The sequence below is a fragment of the Tursiops truncatus genome, chromosome 4 (genome assembly GCF_011762595.2).
Source record: "Tursiops truncatus isolate mTurTru1 chromosome 4, mTurTru1.mat.Y, whole genome shotgun sequence".
NCBI classification, from domain to species: domain Eukaryota; kingdom Metazoa; phylum Chordata; class Mammalia; order Artiodactyla; family Delphinidae; genus Tursiops; species Tursiops truncatus.
In genome coordinates, this window is record NC_047037.1 from 71489247 (window position 1) to 71515303 (window position 26057).

The 26057-nt window shown below is 32.1% G+C and overlaps 1 protein-coding gene across 14 annotated transcripts in view; it reads left to right on the forward strand.

The window, feature by feature from the left end:
- Window positions 1-26057, forward strand: part of DLG1 (discs large MAGUK scaffold protein 1) — a 285352-nt gene that overhangs the window by 232204 nt on the left and 27091 nt on the right. For 7 of the 14 annotated variants that reach the window (XM_073804060.1, XM_073804059.1, XM_073804064.1 and 4 more), the window contains 7 exons: window positions 3458-3634; window positions 6801-6870; window positions 10868-10967; window positions 17496-17537; window positions 19746-19796; window positions 20674-20775; window positions 21025-21197. In XM_073804060.1, the coding sequence (XP_073660161.1) occupies window positions 3458-3634; window positions 6801-6870; window positions 10868-10967; window positions 17496-17537; window positions 19746-19796; window positions 20674-20775; window positions 21025-21197 (715 nt within the window). Of the gene's footprint in view, window positions 1-3457; window positions 3635-6800; window positions 6871-10867; window positions 10968-11657; window positions 11692-17495; window positions 17538-19745; window positions 19797-20673; window positions 20776-21024; window positions 21198-26057 lie in introns of all 14 variants that reach the window. The other 7 variants (XM_073804063.1, XM_019922356.3, XM_033855651.2 and 4 more) reach the window with 2 other exon arrangements.

The window sequence follows — 26057 nt, forward strand, 5'->3', positions numbered from 1 at the left end:
AACAGCATTAATCTAATTTTACACTTCCATCAAAGCTCTTGGGTGACCAGGTACCTTGTCAATGAGCAGTAATATTTTGAAAGAAAAAAAATTTTTTTTGAGCAGTAGGTCTCAACAGTGTGCTTAAAATATTCAGTAAACCATGTTGTAAACAAATGTGCTGTCATCCAGGCTTTGTTGTTTCATTTCTATAGCACAGGCAGAGTAGATTTAGCATAATTCTTAAGAACCATAGGATTTTCAGAATGGTAAATGAGCATTGGCTTAACTTAAACTCACCAGCTGCATTAGCCCCTAACAAGAGAGTCAGCCTGCCCTTTGAAGCTTGGAAGCCCGGCATTGACTTCTCTCTAGCTATGAAAGTTCTAGATGGCATCTTCTTCCAATATAAGGCTGTTTTGTCCACATCAAAAATCTGTTCTTTAGTGTAACCACCTTCATTACTTATTTAGATCTTCTGGATAACTTGTTGCAGCTTCTACATCAGCGCTTGCTGCTTTACCTTGCACTTCTATGTTACGGAGATGGCTTCTTTCCTGAAACCTTATGAACCAACCTCTGCTAGCTTTGAACTTTTCTGCAGCTTCCTCACCTCTCTCAGCCTTCATGGAATTGAAGAGAGTTTGGGCCTTACTCTGGATTACACTTTGGCTTAAAGGAATGTTGTGGCTGGTTTGATCTTCTATCCAGACCACTAAAACTTTATTAGTGTCAGCAGTAAGGCTGTTTCACTTTATTATTCCTGTGTTTACTCAAGTAGCACTTTCATTTTTTTTCTACTTAGCTAACCGTTTGATGGCAAGAAGCCTAGTTTTTGGCCTGTCTTGGCTTTCAACATGCCTTCCTCACTAAGCTTAACAATTTCTAGCTAATTTAAAGTGAGAGACCTGTGACTCTTCCTTTCATGTGAACATTTAGAGGCCATTGTAGGTCTATTAATTGGCCTAATTTCAATATTATTGTGTCTCAGGGAATAGGGAGTCCCAAGGAGATGGGAGGGAGATGGGGAAGGGTCAGTTGGTAGAGCAGTCAGAACACACACATTTATCAATTAAGTTACCATCGTATAAGAGCATGGTTCGTGATGCACCAAAATGATTACAATAGTAACATTAAAGATCACCATAATAAATATAATAATAATGAAAAAGTTTGAAATATTGGGAGAATTACCAAAATGTGACATAGAGACATGCAGAGAGCAAATGTCGGGAAAATGACACCAATAGACTTGGGATTACCACAGGGTTATGCCAACCCAACACAGGGTTGCCACAAAACCTTCAACTTGTAAAAAAAAAAAAAAACACAATATCTGGCAAGTGCAATAAGGTAAAGCACAATAAAATGAGGTATGCCTGTAGATACATGTAGCCAGTCTGCCATAGTTAACCAGAAGTCTTATGGTTCTTTTTAGTAAATGTATTTTTAATTTCAAAAGTAAAAATAAAGTTAAGGCTACAAAAGACTACATACAGTATGATACCTTTTTTATAAAGCTCTGAAATAGGTAAAATCATACATAATTACTTAGTCATCCATATGTGTGTGATAAAACCAAACCAACAAAAAAGGGTAAGGAGCAAGGAAATAATAAACACTATTCAGAATGGTGGTTACCTTCTAACAGTGCTTAACTCTTAATCTGAGGGAAACAGGATCAAGGGGAAAAATACATAGGTGAATGTAAGTTACTGATAAAAGTTTTGTGTATAGTCTTAGGTTGGAGAGTAGATTAACAGGTGTTCATTATATTCTTATGATTAATAGCTCAAGTAAGTATTCCATGAGTTCCTTTTTTTTATTAATCCGAGTACTAAAAGACAAAGTTTAAATGCTAACATAGGGAGTAGAGATTGTGAGTGATTTCTTTGTTGCTCATCGGTAATATAGTTGTGTTGATTTTGTAATTCAAAAGATTAATTTATGATAATAAAAACGTTGAGATGTAGTATTTTCCCTTTTCTGAATATCCTGTGGCATTTGTTCTACCTCTTAAGGTACTTTATTTGCTATTTTATATTCTGTTTATTTGTATCTTCATCATCTTTGTCATCTTTATCTTTGTCATATCTACTTAATTACCTTTTTAAATAAATATTTAGTAAATTACTAACTATATCAAACCTTTGTATTATTTGAAGTTAACTATACTTTTCCAGTAGAAAGACGTTTCCTTAGTATTCAGAATTTACTGAAGTAATGACTTCACATTTATATCATTTATAATCTTTATCTTACAGTTGTAGAATTCTTTCTTCAAATAAAATCCAATGTATTAGATATGTTTTAATATATGTTTAAGTAAGCCTTCCCACTTTTGATTCTCACCTACTTCCTTCACACTGTTAGCCACTGAAAAGACTTTGAAAGAACACATTTGAAAACCATTAACTAGTTCATTCATTTAGCCATCAAATAATTTCACCCCTCTTCAGTTTTACTTCAAGAGATAGTCTTAAGAGTTGGGTAGCATAAAAAGGAATATGATTTGTATCCTAATTTCCCATTGCCAAATTAGAACAAAAGAATGAATAAATTGTATTATAAATGTAATTCCTGGGATCCTTCCTGTACTCTTGTTAGAGGTTTTTTGAATATAAGAATTTAATTTGTCACCATTCTAAAGCAATTATACTCCAATAAAGATGTTAAAGAAAAAGAATTTAATTTGCTTAAATATTGTACACTAATTAAGTATCAGTACACTATTTTCTTGTTATCAAATTTTACAATATTCCTAACATTTTGCAATTACTATATTAAATTAATACAGTATTTTTTCCAAAATGGTTGGCAGCTGTTAAAGTCATCATATCGTCATCTGTAGTTAGTTTTCATCATTGTTATTGACTCTGAAAACCCTATTAATTATAGTTTTATGAATAAATGAAAGGAATAGTTAACTGGGAAAATAATCACTCTGTTGATCTAGTATTAAAGTCCACAAATGATGAATCAGATCAGTCAGGGAATTTGTTTACCCAAGTGTGTCTAGTCAAAATAAAGAGAAGTGTCTCTTTTAATATTTACTTTATTAATTTAGAACAACTGACCAGATTTGTCTTCATTTTAGAATTCAATACAGGTTGCCATTGGATTGTACTAAAAGTATATTTTTTTATTTCTCATACAGTATTGAGAGAAATAAGGTAGTATATCTATTAACATAACAAGTTAATTTTGCTATTTCTTTTTTAGTCTCATTGTCTTCTTGTATTGGGTTGGCCGAAAAGTTCTTTCGGGCTTTTCTGTAACATCTCACGGAAAAGCCCGAGCAAACTTTTTGGTCGACCCAATAATATAGCACAAAATTGAGCTTGGCATTATTCTGCCTACCATGGTACATTGTTTAATTATCTATCCAGATTATATATATATTTTTAGGATCCTGTTTATTTAATATTCATAATATCATTATAAGAAATAATTATGGACTTTTTTCTTCTTAATCTAGGGCCCTTTTTGATTATGACAAGACTAAAGACAGTGGCCTTCCTAGTCAGGGATTGAACTTCAAATTTGGAGATATCCTCCATGTTATTAATGCTTCTGATGACGAATGGTGGCAGGCCAGGCAGGTTACACCAGATGGTGAAAGTGATGAAGTTGGGGTGATTCCCAGTAAACGCAGGTAAATATAAGTCTGTTACAGTTTTACCACTTGAAAATTGGACAACATAAATAATTGCTGTTTCTTTAAATTTCTTTTACTGAAGTGGTGATTTTATGCTCAGTTTTATATATTGTGTTTCACAACCATTTAATTTTATTCACCTTATGTTGTAACCAATGACATAGTAAGAGAATATGATGCCCCCAAATAGAAATTTCTCTAAAACTCCTACTAGTTGCTAAAAACAAAATGAGTATATTTTAAGTCACTGTGCCATATATCTATACCAGTGGAGGGAGAGAGAATTAAAAGCCTCTGTAGTTTTCCCATGTAGATGGTGTTAAAACCTAAATTTTCAGGAGTTTTGATTGTGTGAATTGCCTCCTCCTCTAGACTTAAAAAATGAAAGCATTTTAAGTAAATGCAAAATTTTTAGAAATATGTAAGAATGTGTTTCACATCTCTGTTTTCTTGTTTAATTTAAAAGTATTCATGCATTCACTGCTCTTTCCTCTTTGCTTTTAACTATTTATTGTAGTGATTCACTCACTGGTACATACTTAACCATCTAGTGGCAAAAGTGGTTAAGTGCAGATTGTCTTTGAAAAGGGTGATCCCAACTTAGAACCCCCTCTAAGGTCAATGAAATGCTATTCAATGTCTACTTCTATGGGAAAGGTATTAAAACATCAGTTCATAATTTCCTCAAAAGAGCTTATTTATAAGATCTGATTCATCCAAATCATAGCCTAAAACTTAAAAGTTTTAAGATAGCCAGTAAAAATTGTCAGTGAAACATTAATGTTTATTATAGCCAGTTAATTCACTTCAAGTCAAGCTTATGACGTAATAAACTTGTTCTTTTCATATTAATAAGTTGGACTTATTTTGTTAAGAGTCTCTAAAATTGATACTTATGCCAAATCATATGCCTGTTTATAAACCTCTCTACCTTATATATATTTGTACACCTGTTTTTAGACGTTGAAGAGTAGAAATGTTAAAATATTGCCAAGGTTTGTAATTGTGGTTTTGGAATTTATGACTGTTGTTGGCTAGATCCATATTTTTAGCAAGATCCAACTATTTGGCTGGATCTTACACTTGGTGGCAACTCCTCTTTTAGCAATGCAGCCCTCAGCTGCATAACTTTTTTCCTGGAATAGAATGTAGTACACTTTAAATCCAGAAATGCTTCCACTGTGCCTTGTTGAGTCAATAGAAACCTCACATCTTAAATATCAAGGTCAGAGTTCCTAAAAATTGTCTTTATCCCTTGGAGTCTTATATCTTGCAAAGGTTTTACATGTGCTTGCAACAAATGAGAAATACAGCTGACTTTGGTAGAAAGAGATATTTTTCATTTTGTGTATAAAAATTCTATAAGGTTGGATTTTGAAGCCAGAAGTGATAAAAGAGATGAGATATACCTTGAGACCTCTACAGATCCCCAAATTCATGACTAATATTATAGAATATAATTTTCCTTCCATAAAATGCAGTATGAAATCACAACCAATTATGCCATTTCATTCTTCAGTGTATTCTAAACTTGTATTTTCTTAAATAGAATGATATCTTTCATTAAATAGAATGATATCTTTCTTAGACCTCTTAGACCTCTTTATGTCTAATAATAGCGCGAGGAATTGTAGTTCCTACAATCCTTAGCTTTCTTTTGGGAACCGTGTTGACAAATAAACACAATTGAAGTCACTCAGCTAGATAATGATTAGAAAACAAAACCATTTTGAGTTGTAAATGTTTACTCACTAAATGTTAGTTTTTCAGTGCCCTCAGTAAGTGCCTAGGCAGAATTATAAATTAATTATTCATATCATGGACCCTCGGGATTGCTCTGGAATTAGAAAAAGCAAGTTTTAAATCCATGACTGCTAGGGTTCTTCTGTACCCATGGTAAAACTGTATAGCTAGATAATAAAAAATGAAGATATGCATTTATTCATAGGCTGTTTTGGTACATTTTTCTGCTATATACTAATGTAATTGCTATGTTGAAATCAAGGGTTTGTAAAGCTTAATTTATATGAAATTTTGCACGATTCATATTGTAACAATCTACATGATTGCAGATTGTACATTTGTTGTAGTTTTGTTTGCTTGCTTATTTCAAAGGTAACATCTTTAACAAGGTTTAAAATTCAAAAGATTTAAAAGCTATACAGGCTGTCTCTTAACCCTGTTCCCCAAGCACCCATTTCACCTTCTTAGGGATAACTAAGGTTACCGGTTCTTCTATATCCTCCCAAAGATACTTTAAAACTCTATTTTGGGGACTTCCCTGGTGGTCCAGTGGCTAAGACTCTGCACTCCCAAAATACGGGGCCTGGGTTCGATCCCTGGTCAGGGAACTAGATCCCACGTGCCTCAACTAAGAGTTTGCATGCCGCAACTAAAGATCCTGCATGCTACAACTAAAAATCCCACATGCCGCAACTGAAGATTCTTCATGCCGCAACTAAAAGATTCTGCTTGCAACAACTAAAGATCCCACGTGCTGCAACTAAAAGATGTCGCAACAAAGATCCCGCATGCCGCAACTAAGACCCAGCACAGCCAAATAAATATTTTCTTAAAAAACCCTCTATTTCGTACACTATAATTGGTTACTTTATGTATTTACACAAATATATCATTGGAATTAAGCTTAATTTTTTTATTTCCCTCCTTTTTATTTTCAAAAATTTCAGAGCTATAGAAAAATAAGAGAAATGCAAGAATAGTACTTAGAACACCCACATATCATCCTTCACCTACTTTCATCAGTTAATATTTTACCCCATCTGCTTTCTCTCTAACACTGAGTTTTTAGCATATGTGTTCCATGCTAAGATAACATTTAAACAACAAAACAAATGGAAACCTGGAAAATTGCTAAACTCAGAAGTGGTGCTTCATAATTTCAGTGTAATTATGGAATAGAGTGCATATATAAGTACACATACTTGTACTGTATTTTGATATTTCACAAGTGGCTTTGTTTCATAATAAAATGAGCCCTGTATTTCATTTCTCAGAAATTCTTATAAATTATGGGATTCAAATGACTTCTGAAGGCTTTAGAATATAAAAATGCTCCATATTAAAGTCTCAGTTCTGATGATTCCTAGTTAGAACTTTAAATATGTTTATTATAACTAAAAAATAATCTGTACTTTGCCAGGGTTGAGAAGAAAGAACGAGCCAGATTAAAAACAGTGAAATTCAATTCTAAAGCAAGAGGAGATAAAGGGGTGAGTATGTGAAATCTATTATTTCTAGAAATTAATAATTGAAGGTAATAGGCCTTTTCATAATTCTTGTTTGAGGCACATGATTAAAATGAGAAGGATTTTGCCATAAGAATTAACTATCAACTGCTCTTGCCGTGGTGGCCTACAATAGTAGATATGCTAAAGTAAACAATTTATTAAATTAAAGCATCCATTTCACAGACTTTTCCAAATTATCAAAACTGTCGTTTGATATATTCTTAACAACACACTTTTGGTCGTTATTTTTATAAATGAAATGATTTCAGCCTTCACTCAGATGAACAATTAACTATAAACTTGTGTCACCAGTATTAGTCATGAAGCTAATAAATAATACATCTGAGAAAATAGGCCTTCCCAAAACTATTAATTAGTTCATAATGTAAGTTTACGGGTTTTTGCAAGTGAATTTATGGAAATTTTCTTATTTTTTCCCTGTTTATTGCTAATATTACTCATTAATAAAATCCATCTTTTAAATGTTTAAATCAGTATGAATTTTTATCTTAAGGGAATAAAGGGACAGTCAAGAGGAGGACTTTGTAGGTGGGCAAGAAATATATCAAAATTCTTTTATATATATTTTAGACGTATTTTTGTTTTCATTTACTTTGTCCTTCTTGAATCTAGTGGATGTCAATGGATGATATCACAGGCTTCACCCTATAGTATGTGTGTAATTAGTGCAATGGAATATTCTAGCAATAGGCCTGAAGAAAATGCTGAAACACATGTTGTGTTGAAATACTATTTATAGCAATGTTTTGTGTTTTGGGGATTTTTTATCTAAAAAATAAATAGATAAAAATTTTTTATCTAAAGCAACATCTTTTGATCAAATTTCAAATGAATATGGAAAGTTAACTCAGCAAAAAAATTAACCCTACTCTTTGTACATGTTTGATATCACTAAGCACTCAGACTTAAAAGTTTTAAAATTTTAAAGGAATATGATCCTTGATCAAAGAAATTAAAATCTGAGTAAATTATATATAATGCATTCAGTTATTTTACAAATGATAAATTCTTTTAAAATTTACTTGTACCTTTCAGAAAATACAAAATTATATAGTATAATCTGAAGCAATATTTAAAATAGAAAATCTTTGGAGGAAAAAATCCCAAGTAAATGCTCAGTATTTGAAATATATACAATGGTTTTTGTCCTTGTTTTATATATGTCTTTTAAAGTATTTTAGTAAAATACACTGTCAGTGTATTGTAAAAGAGGTTGCATGTTGTAACTTTTCTTTCAAACTGTAAGAAGTTAACTGAATTAACGACATTTTTAAATCTTAGTCTTGTTTGTTGACTATAACCAACTTTATACACAGTCACTGTGTTCTAACACAGCACCGAAAGTATGCATGATACTGAGTGGGGTAAAAATACGCTTGCCATTGATACAGAACTGCATTTCTCTCTGTAATACCATTTCCCGTTCTAAGCTCTTCTTTTCCTTTCCTTATATGGTGGGTTATGGACTTTGTTTCCAATACAGACTTTTTAAAAACATTTCAGTTTCTCATTAACATTTTTAACATTCATTTAGCTATTTTGAAATACTACATATGGAAATTAGATATTTGATATGTTTCATGAATTTGTAATATTTTATCAGTCCTCATATTTATTACACTTTCTCTTGCAATATAGCATTAATAACAATAAGTAATTAAACAGATTGTTTTGTATTGAAAATATAAAGAAACTAGAGTTAGTATGTTTTTTCAGTTTTGTGTTTTCCCTACACATTTTTGTCCTGTTTGCTTGTGCTATTTTTCACTTTTAATAAATTCTTCACCTGCAGGATGTTAGATGTAATACAGTTAATACATTTCTTAACTAACAAGCATTTCTTTCTGTCCTATATTATGATATCTTTACGATATCTCATTTTGGCTAACTGCAAAAGATATCAAAAATCAAAACATTTTAAACTTCATGTTTCTTTTGGTTGTTTGCTGTGAAACTGACTCTGACCACTATATATGCAGTAGCAGAGGTAAATAACCTTTTATTAAAAATGTATCAGTTTTATCAGTTAGCATAGAAATTATTACTAAATTCAAAATCAGTGATTGTCATGAACAAAAAGACTTAGTCCTTCCATAAATTAGATTACCATAAATTTTTCTCTATTGAAACTTGTTTTCTTCTCTTTCTCTTTTCTAAAATTTGGATTCAAGCAAAGACTTTTATTCAAGTAATGCTACTTGACAGTTTATAAAACAATTATAAGCTTAGATTTCTCCACAGTATTTTTTTTCTCAACTTAATTTTTAACTTCTGCTTAGGGTTATCTGAGCCTTCAGATTTTAAGATTGATATCAAGACAGTCAGCTTGTCTAATGACTATGAACTTATTAATTTTGAATTATTGATCTGAAAAAGATAAAAATGAAAGTTTTTGTAAAGAGTCTTACCAAAATAAATCTTTTCAAGTAATAGAATTTGAGCTAAAAGTCACTTTAATCCATTTCATCACCTTAATCACCTGGCATCACATGACTAAAAGTACCGGCACGCCAGAAAAAAGTACTGCCTGGTGTTGATATACTTCACAACATTGATAGCATCTTATGACACGGATAAACGCAAGAAAAATTAAAACAGAATTTCTATCCTTTATATTGTTCCCACTTCAAAAAATGATAAAAATTATAATTCCTATTGTCACTGGTAGGCAAGGCCATTTCCTTCAAGACATGGGTGCCTGTGACATTACAGAAGAAGCTGCTCTTCTTTAGCATCATCTTTCTGTGTGCTACCTGCTTTTAAAAGTGTGAATGCACAAATGGGACATTCAGGAAGAGAAAAAACTTGTCTCAGACATCTGTGCGACAAGGGACGTCAAATCAGCTGTCATAGCAATTATGTATAAACTACTAGATTTTTAATTGCCTCTTTGACATTATGAGCACCAAACTTTTTTTTTTTTTGCGGTATGCGGGCCTCTCGCTGTTGTGGCCTCTCCCGTTGCGGAGCACAGGCTCCGGACACGCAGGCTCAGCAGCCATGGCTCACAGGCCTAGCCGCTTCACGGCATGTGGGATCTTCCCAGATCTGGGCACGAACCCGTGTCCCCTGCATCAGCAGGCAGACTCTCAACCACTGCGCCACGAGGGAAGCCCGCACCAAACATTTTATTCCCTATTCAGGACATGGTGCTAATGAATTGAATTTGGTTCTATTTTATTTATATATACTTTAAAAATAGATAATATGGTAGAGCTTAAAGGCTAATAAATCAGTTATGATGTCATTTAAATTGGCCAGGAGAGTTGACTCTTCTTCCTTGGTTAGATAGCATTGATAATTCTTTTGCTGGACTCTGTGCTTGATGGACACGTCTTAGTTTTCTTCCCATTTTCTGATAAGCATTTAGTTATCCTAATTCTCTTCTTTTAAAAAAAAAAAAGATGGTTTTTAAATATTTAGCAACTTGCTCAGTTGTTTTGGTTCTCTTTTTTAGTAGTGGCTTTTTGTTAGTTTGTTGGAGCCACAAAAAAAGAGAGAGAGAAAGGGAAAAAATGTGCTAAAGCCAAAGGAAAATGAAGGAAAGGAAAATTTTAAATATCTGAACAGCTAAAGTAATAACTTTTGCTGTAGAGCACCTAATACTTGGAAATCTAGAAAAATATGGATGGATATGAACAGATGCAAGCTTGATTTGGACTATAGTAGTAGCTAATCTGATTTACTCTTCCCTTTTTTATCAAATAGCACTTCCTCCTTATTTTTACGTATCATTGAATTACACTCTTGAAATTTTTCTGTTTTCAGTTATAAAATATTAGAATTAGAGAAGTTAATACTAAATTAAAAATTCACTGTATATGTGATTAACGCAAAATTCATATACAAACTGCACACTGTGGTCACAAGAGTCAGCTTTCACAGAGCTACTAGGCTGGGCCTTTGTACACACAGACAGTAGACATCCCTTTGTTTTGCCCCTCCTTCTCTTCTTCAGCAGTCATTCAATGACAAGCGTAAAAAGAACCTCTTTTCCCGAAAATTCCCCTTCTACAAGAACAAGGACCAGAGTGAGCAGGAAACAAGTGATGCTGACCGTAAGTATGTGGATCCAGTGGTCAACTGAAGATAAATGTAGAGGGACCTACTGCCCTGCAGTTGGTTGTTACCATGGAGACAGTTTCAAGAGCTGCAACAGGTTACTACTTGTCTTAACTAGAGGCAATTTAACAGGCATAAATTAATTTGCGTACCAATCTTAACTTTTTCTAACACCTTAGGAATTCTTAATTTAAAGTAAATGGTATTTTTAGCTATGTTTAAAATAGAATTTTTTTATATAAAGGTTCTTATAAGAAACATTTACACTCTCAGAAGAATATTTTAGAGGAAAAACATGGGTACATGAGAAGCTACTTATTGATTTCTAGGTATAGCATTGCCAATCTTTGATAATGGATTACCTCAAATCATTACGTTTTATCCCATTTCTTCATTATATGTAGACAATCTGAATTTTACTTTTAAAATAGCAAGAAATAGTCAAAATTTTTGCTTCTCTACCCTAATCAGCTTCTTATATAAAACTTCCGTTCTTTTATTAGATTATATCTAGCTGCTAGCTTATTTTACACTTTCAGAAATATACAAAAATGCTCTGTAAGATACGTGCACCTGTAATGGTCTTGGAACTGTCTCTTATTGTAGCACCAATTTTATGCATTACTGACAACTATTTTCTTTGATTATCTTTTTATTGCTTGCTCTCTGGGAACTACTCTCTACAGGAGATCCCTGACGACATGGGATCAAAAGGCCTGAGTAAGTGATTAAAATACTCCCAAGTTATTTTTTAACCTCCATCTACAGACCTACCTTTTTCAGATACATTTTGAGATTCATGGTAGCGCCCTGCTGGCATGAGGAGGTGTATGATTTAGATTGCTTTTAGATTCTTCATGTTAATAATATGCTTGGGATTTTTATTTCTGTAATACACACCTTTTATTTTTCTCCATTTTTCACATGTCATTTGAAAAATTCTCTGCTCATAATTATATTTTCCTTTTTGTAATTTTTATGGCAATTACTTTCTCTAGGAATTTTTTAAATATGAAGAAAGACTTTTAATGTTTTTTAAAATACTGCTATCTGCCCTCATTATTAGAAGGTAGAATATAATCTTCCTTACAGTTTTATGTCCCCCCCCCTTTTTTTTTGTTAAAACAAGTTAAAATTGCTTTGAGCCTGTGTTAGAAAAGCATTGCTATAATGTGAAACTATAAAACACAATAGGTCTTAAATATTAAAGAAGAATTGTAGAACTCAAGTTCAAGTAGCAGTCTATGTAGTAGGTAAATTGTATATTTTTTTAAGGAAGTTGTAAGTTATGAAAAGAATTATAAGAAATATTATCCTTTGTTTTTTCTTTAACCAAGGTGTTGTCTCTGTTTGGGGGGAGTTCTTTTGTGTGTGTTGTTCCTGTTTAATTTTCTAGCTAGTACTTAATCTTCATATAAAGCTTGGTACAGAGTCTGATAATGTAGGAGTCATTTAATAAATGTTGGAATTAGTGAATGAAACAAGAAGTCATTTTAGCAAACAAAATTTTAAATGTGAATGTTTACAGATTGATTAAATGTGAAATTTTACCAAATATTACTAAGTTCTTTTAGGTGATGGTGACTCATAGAGGTAATCTTTTAGGCTAAAGTTTTTTTCTAAGTAGTTGTTTCCGTTTGCATTATTAAGCATCTTGAAAACTTATTTCTTCATAATTCATTGATCATTAAGGATATAGCCAATATCTTTTAACTTTCTAAGTTTACCTTAATAAACATTAAATTTCACAGATTTTTTTTCCTGATTAATGCTAACTTGACTTTTAACCTTAACTGTAGGTACTTGACTTTTATTTCAACTTTAACAATTAAAAGTTTATATTAGATTGAAAGCAGTATGCTTTATATGTAATTATTTCTATTACACACACTTTATTATTTATGCATTTGCCATTTTAGGATCTGGCAAGAGCCACAAATTTACTATCACTAGTGGCACCCTTTTTTAATCTCTTACCTTTGGGAAAAATTATCAGTGAAATCTTCAGAAACTGGAAAATATTTCCACAGATTCTTAATGCTATATAATTTATTTTGAGAATGATCATAAGGTGGTGTGGATCATCAAATGAACCCACATATTTTTGTTACCTGTTGAGTCATCAGAGAACTATGGAAAGCTCATGGAAAAAGGAACTAAATGAAGAATTTGGTTCCCACGTTGATATTTTTATAGTGGATAACTACACCTTGACCACATCGTACTTTCATCTCTCATTTTAATTGAGGTTTGAGACTTGGGAAGAGAAACAAATGAAAAATGATAACTGATTACCAATGTCGTTGATTTAATTTTCTGGTCAGTGACTTAAGATCCCTTGAATGGTAGGTTTCTGTGCTTCATCTCACAAGAACTGAAAGAATTTATTCACGTGGTAACTTGATCAGATCAGAAAGATTTTATTTAGAAAAGGTTGACGGAGACAGAAAAATATCAGTAAAATTCTAAACTGGATATGATGGAGGTTATCACATAAAACATTACTAGCAGCTGACAAGATGCTCATTATTATACAGTAGAAAATACTGGGAAGAAGAGTGGGTTAAGGGCATTATTTAAGATCTCAGTTATCTATATTCTAAAGTTCAGGATACAGGGAAAAAACTAAGCAAAATCCTGTGCGATTTTAATGTAAGAAGATAAATGTGACCTCATATTCATTAAACCTTGCTGGAACAGGACTCATGAAGGGACTGAAAACAGAAGGACAAATTATTCCAGATAAACCTGTTAAAGAGATGTGGAATAACACTGAATAACAAGAAAGATGTATACCTGCGTGTAATTTCACACAAGCTATGAAAAAGTAGGGTATTTAATTAAAGAGCAGAGAGGGAAACAAAAGTGACACCCTAGAATACTTTTCGTAGACAAGAATTCAATGATTCTACAAAGAAGAGGATCAAATAAATTATTGATGTATCCTGTTGACAGTAGATGAAACAATAATAGAAATTGCCTTTCCAAAACTAATTTTGACTAACAGAACTAATTAAAGTATGGTAGAAATCTGGGAGGATACAACTAAATTATCATACTTGTAAAAAGCTAGAAATAGAAATCTGTGTAGCTTTTATGCTTTTAGAAGGCAATTTTGAAAAAATTCAAGAGGAAAAAAGTGGGTAAGATTCCTTTAAAAGAGACTAAAAGTAAGTGTAGTTCAGGAGCAGTTATATAAGGTGCTCAGAAATGAAATTATACAGTTTCAGACAAGGTTTGTACCTTTTGTATGCAGTTTATTTTTATAGCTTTCCACTTTGTAGAACACCTCAGAAACTTCTACAGTTAGGCATATAGATTTCCTATTACATCTCTTCTTTTTCTATTTTAAAGACTTACTTGAGTAGAGTGGTACAGAGCTCTTAAGATGCCAAGAATTGTTTAAGACTGAGGATATGTCGTATTTAGGGAGAGCAAAGAGAAAACACATGATATAGTCTCAGGAAGAAATGTTTGACTAGAAAGGTGAGACTTGGTCAGAGAGAATTGAAATGGTTGTGATCATCAAACATATAAACAAAAATTAAAATTTTAAGAATCTGATTATACTATGTCAAAAGGGTAATATTCTTGCACATAAATTTCTAACAGACCAATAAGAAACAAACACTCCCCATTAGAAAACTGGACAAAGGATATAAGAAGAATGCTCAAAAGATAAGCAAATGAAATAAGCATATAAGAAATGTTTAACAGCCCTAATAATCAATAAACAAAATGACATGTTTTACCCATCACCTTAGCAGACTTTGCTTTTAAAGGCGAATCCAGTGATGGAGATGGTTCTTTGGAATGACTACTTTTAACATATTACTACTGGGAGTGTAAATTGGTACAGCCTTTTTGGAAAAGCATATCTTTTGATCTACTAATTCTTTTTCAAGGAATTTATCCATAGGATGTAATCAGAGGTGGAAACAAAGGTTTATACATCAGGATGTTTTGTTTAATATTATTTAGAAAGTAGAGCACCCCAAAATTCAAATAATCCTAAAATGCCTTATAGTTGGGAAGTGGTTAATGAAGTATGACTTACTATATAGTATGATATTTTATAGCCATTGAAAATCATATTAAAACATAATGGCCTGGAAAATGCTCACAATATAAATGAAAAAAGTAAACTATGAAACTGTACATATATCTCAGATTTGTAAATAAACACATATATTTAGGGCTATTTTTGAATAGTGTTGCTTTGAACATTTTTATACATATCTTTTGGTATGCATATATGCCTTTTATGTTGGGAAAATACCTAGGAAATGAATTGCTGGGTCACAGATATATAATATGTTAGGTATTAGTAGATAGTGCCAAGTAGTTTTCCAAAGTGGTTATACCAGTTTACCCCACCCCCACCCCCAAGTAGTATGTGAGTTCCAGTTGCTACATATCTTTCTCTTCGCTTGACATACCTGTTTTGTTTTTGTTTTTTCATTTTGGTCATTCTGGTGGATGATAGAGATATCTGTTGTGGTTTTAATTTGCGTTTCCCCGATAATAAGCTTGAACACTTTTTTATACTTGTTGGATATTTGAACATCTTCTTTGATGACATGCCTTGAAAAAGATTATTTTTAATTTTCAGGGAAAAAGCATTTTAACTTTCGAACAAGCTCCCAAACAATGGTAATGATGCCATTCCAAGGACAGTACTTTAAGTAGCAAGAGTTTATTGTAGAGGAGTTACTTAAAGGATACTTGAAAGAACTTGAAGAATTTGACTGCTTCGTAGCTCTTGGTAATCTTAGAGAACTCAAGATGAGTAGGGGAAATTCCCAGAAAAGAGATTGTAGTAACTTCAATTTTTTGTACATGTATAACATGTCAGACATATTCAATAGTAGAGGAATAATAAAATAAACCCCACAAGTATTCATTTATCCAACTTCTCTAATTGTCAAATCATGGTTAATTTTGTTTCTTCTATACTCCCACTTTCCACTCACTCGAGTGCAATAACATTTCTTTCTTTTGTATATTAGAGATTGCAGAGTGTAATACAAATCCTAGTATAAATTTAAGAATTTTTTTTTTCTATGTGGCATTCCTACTTCTGGGAATGAATTTTAAGGAAATAGGACAAAAGGTGAAAGCCATGTAAATGAACACGTTCATTAATAATTTGTTGATGTTTGTGGAAAACAATTTAAAGCAAACTAAAATACCTAAATAAGTAGTAAGGTAAATCATGATGTAACAGTCCAATAGAATATTATACCGCAATTTAAAATGATTGTTTTGACATCTGTGTGGTAACATGAGAGGAAATTTTTAAATATAAACTTTAGAAAACCACCATTTTATATGTGCTATCATACATTATTCAGTCTTATAATTTTTAATGTTCTTCCTGTATACATAATAATGATTAAGAAAGTTGTATCTTGTCTTTGTAGGTTAGAATAACAGACTTATTTTTCACTATGACAGTTTTTCAAGAACTGTACTACCATTTCAAGAACTGTCTACCATTCTCTAAACTTTTCAGTAGTGCTACTTGATTTTAGGAGACTGTGGGTGATATGGTACAGCAGATATCTCTCCTCAAGCTTTTTCCTTATCCGTTAATTTTTTTTTTTCCTTTGCCTGACATAAGAAATTTAGATTTACCTCTCTCCCATGGAAAATTTTGTTTTTTAGTTTTCATAGATAAAATTACCTTTTTTAATTCAAAGGAGACACGTATTGAGAGAGTGGAAGAGATTATATTTACATGAGAAAAGTGCTGGTTGTTTACTGAACAGTCAAGTTATGAAATGGGGGTCACTTTGAAGGAGGGGCCAGGCAGCAGATGAGTGTGTTTACTTTATCTTTTTTATTTTGCGAAGTAACCATGGTCAGTTTTATCAAAGCAGAGTTTCTCAGAAATATTAGTCTACTTTAAAATACAATCCCACCTTCTAGAATTCCGTTCCATTTGACTTTTTTTTGAGGCATCTGAATCTGTGATATCCAAAATGCTTTATCTGTATGATCTCAGACATGCATTTTCATTTCTCTTCAGGAACAAGAAAGAAGCTGAACTAAAGCAAGATTATTTATTTTTTAAGATATCACTTCATTGAAATGGGCATCTGTTTGCTCAGATATAACTTGTTTCCTTTGTTAGTCATTACTGTATCATAACCTAAATTAAATGGTGTCAATGACATTTTCATGACGACAGTTGGACTGATTTAGGATCACTTTGTTATATTCTACTTTGTTATATTCTATTATAATCTATTCATAATAAGATTTTGTTCATAAACTGTTGAACAGAAAATGAGACATTTTCCTTGATGGCAGATTTTTTTTCCTTGCTAATTCATATTCATTTACTTGAAATAACTAAACTTTTCAAAGAAAATCAGAAATGTTTTTAAAAACTCTTTGGGTATCTGTGGTTTATATCTCGACATTTTGTTAAGTCACCTTGTGTTTATTTTGATAATTTGCTTTTTTTAAACTCATGACACTGTGTTTTCTTTATTTTTTCCATTGTCCTGCAATTTCAGAACATGTAACTTCTAATGCCAGTGATAGCGAAAGTAGTTACCGTAAGTGTTTTAAGTTGTTTGTTCTTTTGTTATCTCAAGTAATATATCCTTTGAGGTTTTTTTCCCTTAGTGATGTATTCTGAAAACTAAAAATTAGGTGCTTAATATTTTAAAATCAGGTAGAGCCAAGTAAAATTCTTTACTTGATAAATAAAATCACGCTCTATGTACAGAAGTTAATTTCCAAGGTTTTCATAAAATACAAAAGTTCATTTTACAAAAGTGCTATTCGTGTACACAGTATGTGTATGTGTGTTTGTATCTTTTATAAGAAGTAAATACCTAGTTAAATGAGTAGTAAACTTGTATTTTGCCATTTTATTTAGTAATTCTGTGTCTAACTAATCATAAAAATATTTTTCAGTAATGCTAAATTATAATTAGCTTTATTTCCTTTTTTATTCTGTGTCACCAATACTGGTGTGGGTCAAGATACTATTTATCGCCAGCTTTTGGTGAACATAAGAAATGGCGAAGGGAAAATTTTCAACAGTTGCTTAAACAGTAATACTGATCTCTTTTTTGGTTCTTATGGTACTGTCTTGGTATTATATTATTAAGGGACCTATATAAGCGTGTGAACTTTTTAAACATATTTGGGCATGGGAGGAGGGGAGAGTACATGAATATTACCAGTTGTAGCACTTTAAAAATTAAAATTGCTTTTCTAACTTTTTTTTTTTTACTGCTGTCTAATATGAAAGTAATCTTGATTACAGATGAGTATGGCTGCTCAAAAGGTCCATCCTGTTAATATCAGTCTCTAATATTTTTCATATTGACAGTATATACTTTTAACCCTCATTCATTTGATTGGTTGTTATTTTTGCTGCATAATAGTTATTTAACGATTTTCTTTTTTGGTATGGGAATGGGAATGTGATTTGGGAATGTGATTTCTCGTATTTTAGCATTTTATTAACTTACAGTCAGAACTCACCAGAGAGTAGCTGAGTAGCTTTCTAGACTAAAAAGAGGTAATGAAAGTATATACTGTCTGTCTCACCATTTGCATGAATTATTAGGTGTGGAATATTCAAATTGCATGTTTCTGATAACATGTAAAACATGTTTTACATACAGTACTTTAAAAAGCAGCTTGTAAATATACATTTTTTATGTATTATAAATTTTAAAACAACAAAATACACTTTAAAGCTGGAAAGAATATTTATGTCAGTATATGAATTGAAAAGATTTACAGCTGCATACATGTAATATAAACCAATGACAAATTTAGTGAAAAGATTGTTATAGAATCATAATAATCAAGAAGAAAATCTTCAAATACATTCTGCAATATTGATTTCATTGAACCACTTGAATTTAACAGCTCTTCCTTGTTTGTTTTCTACACGTGTGTGTGTGTGTATGTGTGTGCTAAGAACTCCTGAAATTTTTAACTCTTTTAGTTATTTTCATTGAGTCGAGATATAATTCGTAGACTTTTCTATTTAGGATATTCATAAGCTCTAATCTTTTAATTTAATCCTAGAGAATTTAACTTCTGAAGTGCTTTTAAGATCAAAGCAAAATATATTTTTTCTCCTTTACTATCTATGTGATTCATTTTGTTGAAAAGGAAGGATTTAATTTTATCTAAAATTTTTTTAACTCAAAATGTTATTTTTTAAAAATTGAATAAATCAATTATTATAATAATGAATTTTTTTCATCAGTGAAATAGTGACACTAGTTTTACCTTTGCATTAAATTCTTTTGGTTAGAAAATAGTTGTAATTATAAAAATGTTCGTGCTATGTTAAATGTTATACCTGGTAGGACCAAAAAAAGCAGCATATTAATAACAGAAAATTACCTAATATGCATATATGTAGAACTCATTAAAGTATTAATTTTTAAAGAACTGTTTAATAGCTCTTAGATTCTAAATAAAAAATTAATAGCTTATACTTGACATCCCAAGTGAAGATTTTAATTTGGTCTATTGATAACCTGTAAAACCCAGAATAACAGAAAGGTAGTTATTAACTAGCACATTTATATTTTGTTTTTACATATACCAAACTTGATAATTTATCACTTTTTTCCTAAATCTTGCCATAATTAATTTATAAAGTACCCTTTTTTTTACCTCTTTGCTACTTTTCTTGGGAAAGTTCTAGTAATTTATATGTTATATTAAAGAATTAAATTAGTATAGCTTTCTTTATAGATTTTCTCATCTGTATTTTAACTTTCTAATAGGTGGTCAAGAAGAATATGTCTTATCTTATGAGCCAGTGAATCAACAAGAAGGTTTGTGAAGCCTGTTGATGTTTTACAATCTTATGGAAAAACGTAATTTGGAAAATAGATCTAACTCATACCTTAAAAAAAGTTTCATTAGAATTTTAGCCTTTTTTCTTACTATACATATATATATATATATATATATATATATTTACTATATGTATTTTATGAAACATGGTTTAGCCCATAGATTATTAAAATCTTATCATTTTATATTGGTGTTTTATTTCCTAAGCAACTTCTTTCCAGTGTTCATAATAGTATCACTATCCTTGTTCAAAATCTTGGAATCATCTTTGATCTTTCTATTCTTCATCTCCCTTGTCTAGTCAGTTTCTAGGCCCTATTTATTCTTATCATACCTTTCTTATTTATAACCTCCTTTCATCCCTCCTACCACAATGTTAGGTCTCATTTTCACTACCAATCTCCCTGCTTCCAACATGGTCCCTTACAGTCCAGCGTATACACTTTTATTAGATCATCTTTCTCGATGACTACTCTGATTATACCCAGTTTCTATTTTGCCCTTCTTTTATCTGCTTCCCTACAGTTTCTACTTGAAAAGGGATCAGTAAAACACTGTACTGTGTTTTCTCATTTGTAATGAGATGATGTTAGCAATGTATAGAAACATTATCTGCTAAAATGCTGAATATAACTTGGTTGAATTATCTAAGTGTATGACTTCCAACAGGAGATTGACTGAAGTGTAAGATTTTAATAAAGGTTTGTAAACTATCAAGTTAGGCATCATTGGTGGAGAAAGAATAAAAAATAAATTCTTCATAACAGTTAAGGATACTTTTGTTTTCTAGTGAAGTAAAATACACAGATGTTTGTTAAGTGTTTATTTCTTTTAACATGCAGTATATTTTTATAGTTAATTATACTCGACCAGTGATCATATTGGGACCTATGAAAGACAGGATAAATGATGACTTGATCTCAGAATTTCCTGACAAATTTGGATCATGTGTTCCTCGTGAGTAACCCACATAAAAATTCTTAATTTTGTTCTTAACATTTTGTCACTGTGTGTGGTCAAAGTAAACAGTACCATTTTTTAATGGTTTATACTTATTTTATCAGTTATTCATCCATATTATTGTCACTTTTCAAATTTAAATCAATCTCTGTTGTAGTGAACTTTACAAAACGATTCTTTAAGTAGAAAATGGCTTTGTTGTGCCTTTTAATATTAAACACTTCCTCAAGTTCTTTTCTATTAAAGATACAACTAGACCAAAACGAGATTATGAGGTAGATGGAAGAGATTATCATTTTGTGACTTCAAGAGAGCAAATGGAAAAAGATATCCAGGAACATAAATTCATTGAAGCTGGGCAGTATAACAACCATCTGTATGGAACAAGTGTTCAGTCTGTGCGAGAAGTAGCAGAAAAGGTAAGCATCAGAGTGATCCCAGAATAAAGTTTCTAATCAGATACGCTTTTTTTTTTTTCAGATATGCCTTTGACAGTATGAAAGAATGATGGATAGAAACTTTTAATTCATGTTTTTGAAAAAATATAGATACATGTTGCAGCATTGATTAATCTAAGCAATGTTATGAATTTATTCAACTAAATATTTACTTTTAGGTGACTTAGAAAAATATATATAAGATAAAGTAGAATAAGAAGAGCAACCGGCTTCCCTGGTGGCACAGTGGTTGGGAGTCCACCTGCCGATGCAGGGGACGCGGGTTTGTGCCCCGGTCTGGGAGGATCCCACATGCCGCGGAGCAGCTGGGCCCATGAGCCATGACCGCTGAGCCTGCGCGTCTGGAGCCTGTGCTCCGCAACGGGAGAGGCCGCAGCGGTGAGAGGCACGCGTACTGAAAAAAAAAAAAAAAGAAGAGCAACAAAGAAAATAAGAATAGAAATGATGACATGAATCTCTGCAGGAGGGGAGGTTATTATTTTGGGGTCCTGTACATTTGCTAGAGATAGACCTTGTGTTTAGCCCTAGCTTTCCAACAAGTACCATAATTAAGAAGCTAAGATCATCAATAAAAATGAACCAGATGTTCAAGATAAGTGTAAGTGGCTCCTGGTACTGAGACTAGGCAAAAATTTCTCCTGAATGGTCGTTTAATAAAAGACAGTGTGGAAAAATACTCAGTAACATTGTAACAGCAACAGATTTTTTGAAAGCAGTCTGATGATATATTGACATTGGGTTAAGGCAGTTTTATGGTAAAGCCAAAACAGTGTACTCCAGATTTGCTGCTATACTTAAATCAATCTTTGGGCCTAGAAAATAAACATCAACAAATTATTTTATACTTTCAAAACTATAGTAGTTTAAGACTTAGTCATGAAATACCTACAAAATATAAAGCAGTAATTCAACATCTCAGTTTTCCATCTGTAAGTGCTCCTTTCTTTAATAAGAGGTTTGGTTAATTGTGATTAGTTTTAAAAATCGAAAAAATGGACATGTTCAGTGATGGCAAGAATTTGGGAAAATAGAAAATCTTATTAGATGTTGCTAATGGGGGTAAAATTAATAGCACTTTATTTGAGAATGATTTGGCAATACCAAATAAATGTACATAACCTGTGACTCAGAAATTCTATTTCTTGGTATCTAAGTAGAGATTCACACATAAGGATTATGTATAATGATGTGCATAGTAGCACTTTATAGTAGTGAAGAATTGGACTCAGGAAAGGGGAATGGATAATTAACTGTTATTTATTCATGCAGTAGGATACAGAAGCTAGAGTGAATAAACTAAAATATCCACTAATTAGGTGTATCCACATTAATAAATCTCAAAATTATATGGTGAATGAATGAAGTTGCAAAGGATATATACAGGATGACACTATTCATATAAACTTTAATTAACATAAGGTAGTTCATTAATACATATTTCGTGTTTTCATAAACATAAAAACATGCATGGGTATCAAATAAGCTATGAGGATATGTAGTACAGCCCAGGGAATAATTATAAATAGAATATAACCTTTAAAAAGTGTGATCACTATGTTGTATACCAGAAACTTATATAATATTGTACATCAACTGTACCTCAATTTAAAAAAAAATATTTACTGGGAAAAAAAATGCATGGGAATGATACACATCTACTTCAGGTGTATATGTAGCTGCTATTCGGTGGTTTTCCTTTGAGAGAAAAGGAAGGAAACTGTAGCTTTAGCTTTACTTGTAATATTGTATTTCTTTTAAATTTTTTAAAAATTTAAAAAACACACCTCAGCCTGCCAAATAATATCCAAACTTCAGATTATTGATAAATAGAAAAGTAACACCATATCATAGCAAACTATTTCTTCTGCAAACCTTGTGGAGAAGAAAATATCAGGAGGTCCCACAAAGTAGAAATATTACAAATAACACTGTGATCACAATGCAGTAAAGCTATAAATTATTAGAAAATCAAAAACTGAAAGCCAGGCCAACTGGAAAATTTTTATTATTTATTCATATTAAAGTATAGTTGATGTACAATATTATATATGTTAGAGGTGTCCAATATAGTGATTCACAGTTTTTAAAGGTTGTACTCCATTTATAGTTATTATAAAATGTTGGCTATATCCCCCATTTTGTACAGAATATCCTTATAGCTTATTTTATACATAATAGTTTGTACTCTAAGTCCCCTACCCCTATATTGCCACTCCCCCTTTCCTCTCCCCACTGGTAACCACTAGTTTGTTCTCTGTATTTGTGAGTCTGCTTCTTTTTTCTTATATCCACTAGTTCGTTGTGTTTTTAGATTCCACATATAAGTGATGTCATACAGTATTTGTCTTTCTCTGTCTGACTTATTTCACTTAGCATAATACCCTCCAAATCCGTCCATGTTGCTGCACATGGCAAAATTTCATTCTTCTTATGTCTGAGTAGTAGTCCATTATGTATATATACCACATCTTCTTTATCCATTCATCTGTTGATGGACACTTAGGTTGCTTCCATATCTTGGCAATTGTAAATGATGCTGGTGTGAACATTGGGGTGCGTGTATCTTTTTGAATTAGTGTTTTTGTTTTTTCAGGTATATCCCAGGAGTGAAATTGTTGGGTCATATGGTAGTTCTATTTTTAGTTTTTTAAGAAACCTCCATACTGTTTTCCACAGTGACTGCACCAATTTACATTCCCACCAGCAGTGTACAAGGGTTCCTTTTTCTCCACATCCTTGCCAACATTTGTTATTTGTGCTCTGTTTGATGATAGCTATTCTGACAGATGTGAGGTGGTATCTCACTGTGGTTTGATTTTCATTTCCCTGATGATTAATGATGTTGAGCACCTTTTCATGTGCCTGCTGGCCATCTGCATCGCCTGTTTGGAAAAATGTCTATTCACTTCTGCCCACTTTTTAAACAGGTTATTTGTTTATTTGATGCTGAGTTGTATGAGCTGTATATATGTTGTATATTAATCCCTTATCAGTTCTACTATTTGCAAATATCTGCTCTCATTCAGTAGGTTTTCTTTTCATTTTGTCAATGATTTCCTTTGCTGTGCAAAAGCTTTTATGTTTAATTAGGTCCTGTTTGTTTATTTTTGCTTTTATTTCATTTGTGTTAGGAGACAGAGCCAAAAAAATATTGCCGTGATTTATTTCAAAAAGTGTTCTGCCTATGTTTTACTCTAGGAGTTTTATACTATCCGGTCTTACATTTGGGTCTTTAATCCATTTTGAGTTTACTTTTGTATGTAGTGTTAGAGAATGTTCTAATTTAATTGTTTTACATGTAGCTGTCCAGTGTTCCCAGCAGCACTTACTGAAGAGTGAAGTCTTTTCTCCATTGTTTATTCTTGCCTCCTTGTCATAGATTAGTTGACCATTAGTGCATGGGTTTATTTCTGGGCTTTCTATCCTGTTCCAGTGATGTCAGTTTTTGTGCCAGTACCATACTGTTTTGATTACTATACCTTTGTAGTATAGTCTGAAGTCAGCATGATTCCTACACATACATCCTTCTTTTTCAAGATTGTTGTGGCTATTTGGGGTCTTTCGTGTTTCCATAAAAATTTTAAATTTATTTGTTCTCGTTCTGTGAAAAATGCCATTGGTATTTTGATAGGGATTGCATTGAATCTGTAGATTACCTTGGGTAGTATGCCCATTTTAGCAATATGAATTCTTCCAATCCAAGAACATGATATATCTTTCCATGTATTTGCATCACCTTCAATTTCTTTCATCAGTGTCTTATAGTTTTCTGAGTACAGGTCTTCTACCTCCTCAGGTAGGTTTATTCCTACATATTTTATTCTTTTTGATGCAGTGGTAAATGGGATTGTTTCATTAATTTCTCTTTCTGATAGTTTGTTGTTAGTGTATAGAAATGCAACACACTTCCGTATGTTAATTTTGTATCCTGCAACTTTATACCAAATTTATTGATGAGCCCTAGTAGTTTTCTGGTGATGTGTTTAGGAGTCTGTGTATACAGTATCATGTCATCTGCAGACACTGACAGTTTTACTTCTTCAGTTCCAATTTGGATTCATTTTATTTCTTTTTCTTGTCTGGTTGCTGTAGCTAGGACTTCTACTACTAAATAAAAGTGGCAAGAGTGGATATCCTTGTCTTGTTCCTGATCTTAGAGGAAATGCTTCAGCTTTTCACCTTTGAGTATCATGTTAGCTGTGGGTTTGTTGTAAATGGACTTTATTATCTTGAGGTATGTTCCTTCTGTGCCCAATTTCTGGAGAGCTTTATCATAATGGGTGCTGAATTTTGTCAAAAGCTGTTTCTGCATCTATTGAGATGATAGTATGGTTTTTATTCTTCATTTTGTTAATGTGGTGTATCATATTGAGTGATTTGTGTATACTGAAAAATCCTTGCATCTGGGATAAATCCCACTTGATCGTGGTGTATGATCCTTTTAATGTACTGTTGGATATGGTTTGCTAAATTTCTGTTTAGGATTTTTGCGTGTATGTTCATCATTGATAATTCGCCTCTAGTTTTTTCTTTTCTTGTGATATCTTTGTCTGGTTTTGGTATCAGGGTAATGCCAGCCTCATAGAATGAGTTCAGAAGCATTCCTTCCTCTGCAGTCTTTTGGGATAGTTTGAGAAGGGTAGGTGTTAACTCTTCTCTAAATGTTTGATAGAATTCACTTGTGAAACCATGTGGTCCTGGGCTTTTGTTTGTTGGGCGGTTTTTAATTACTGATACAGTTTTCATTACTGGTAATGGGTCTACTCATATTTTCAATTTCTTGCTGTTTCACTCTTGGGAGAGTGTACCTTTCTAAGAATC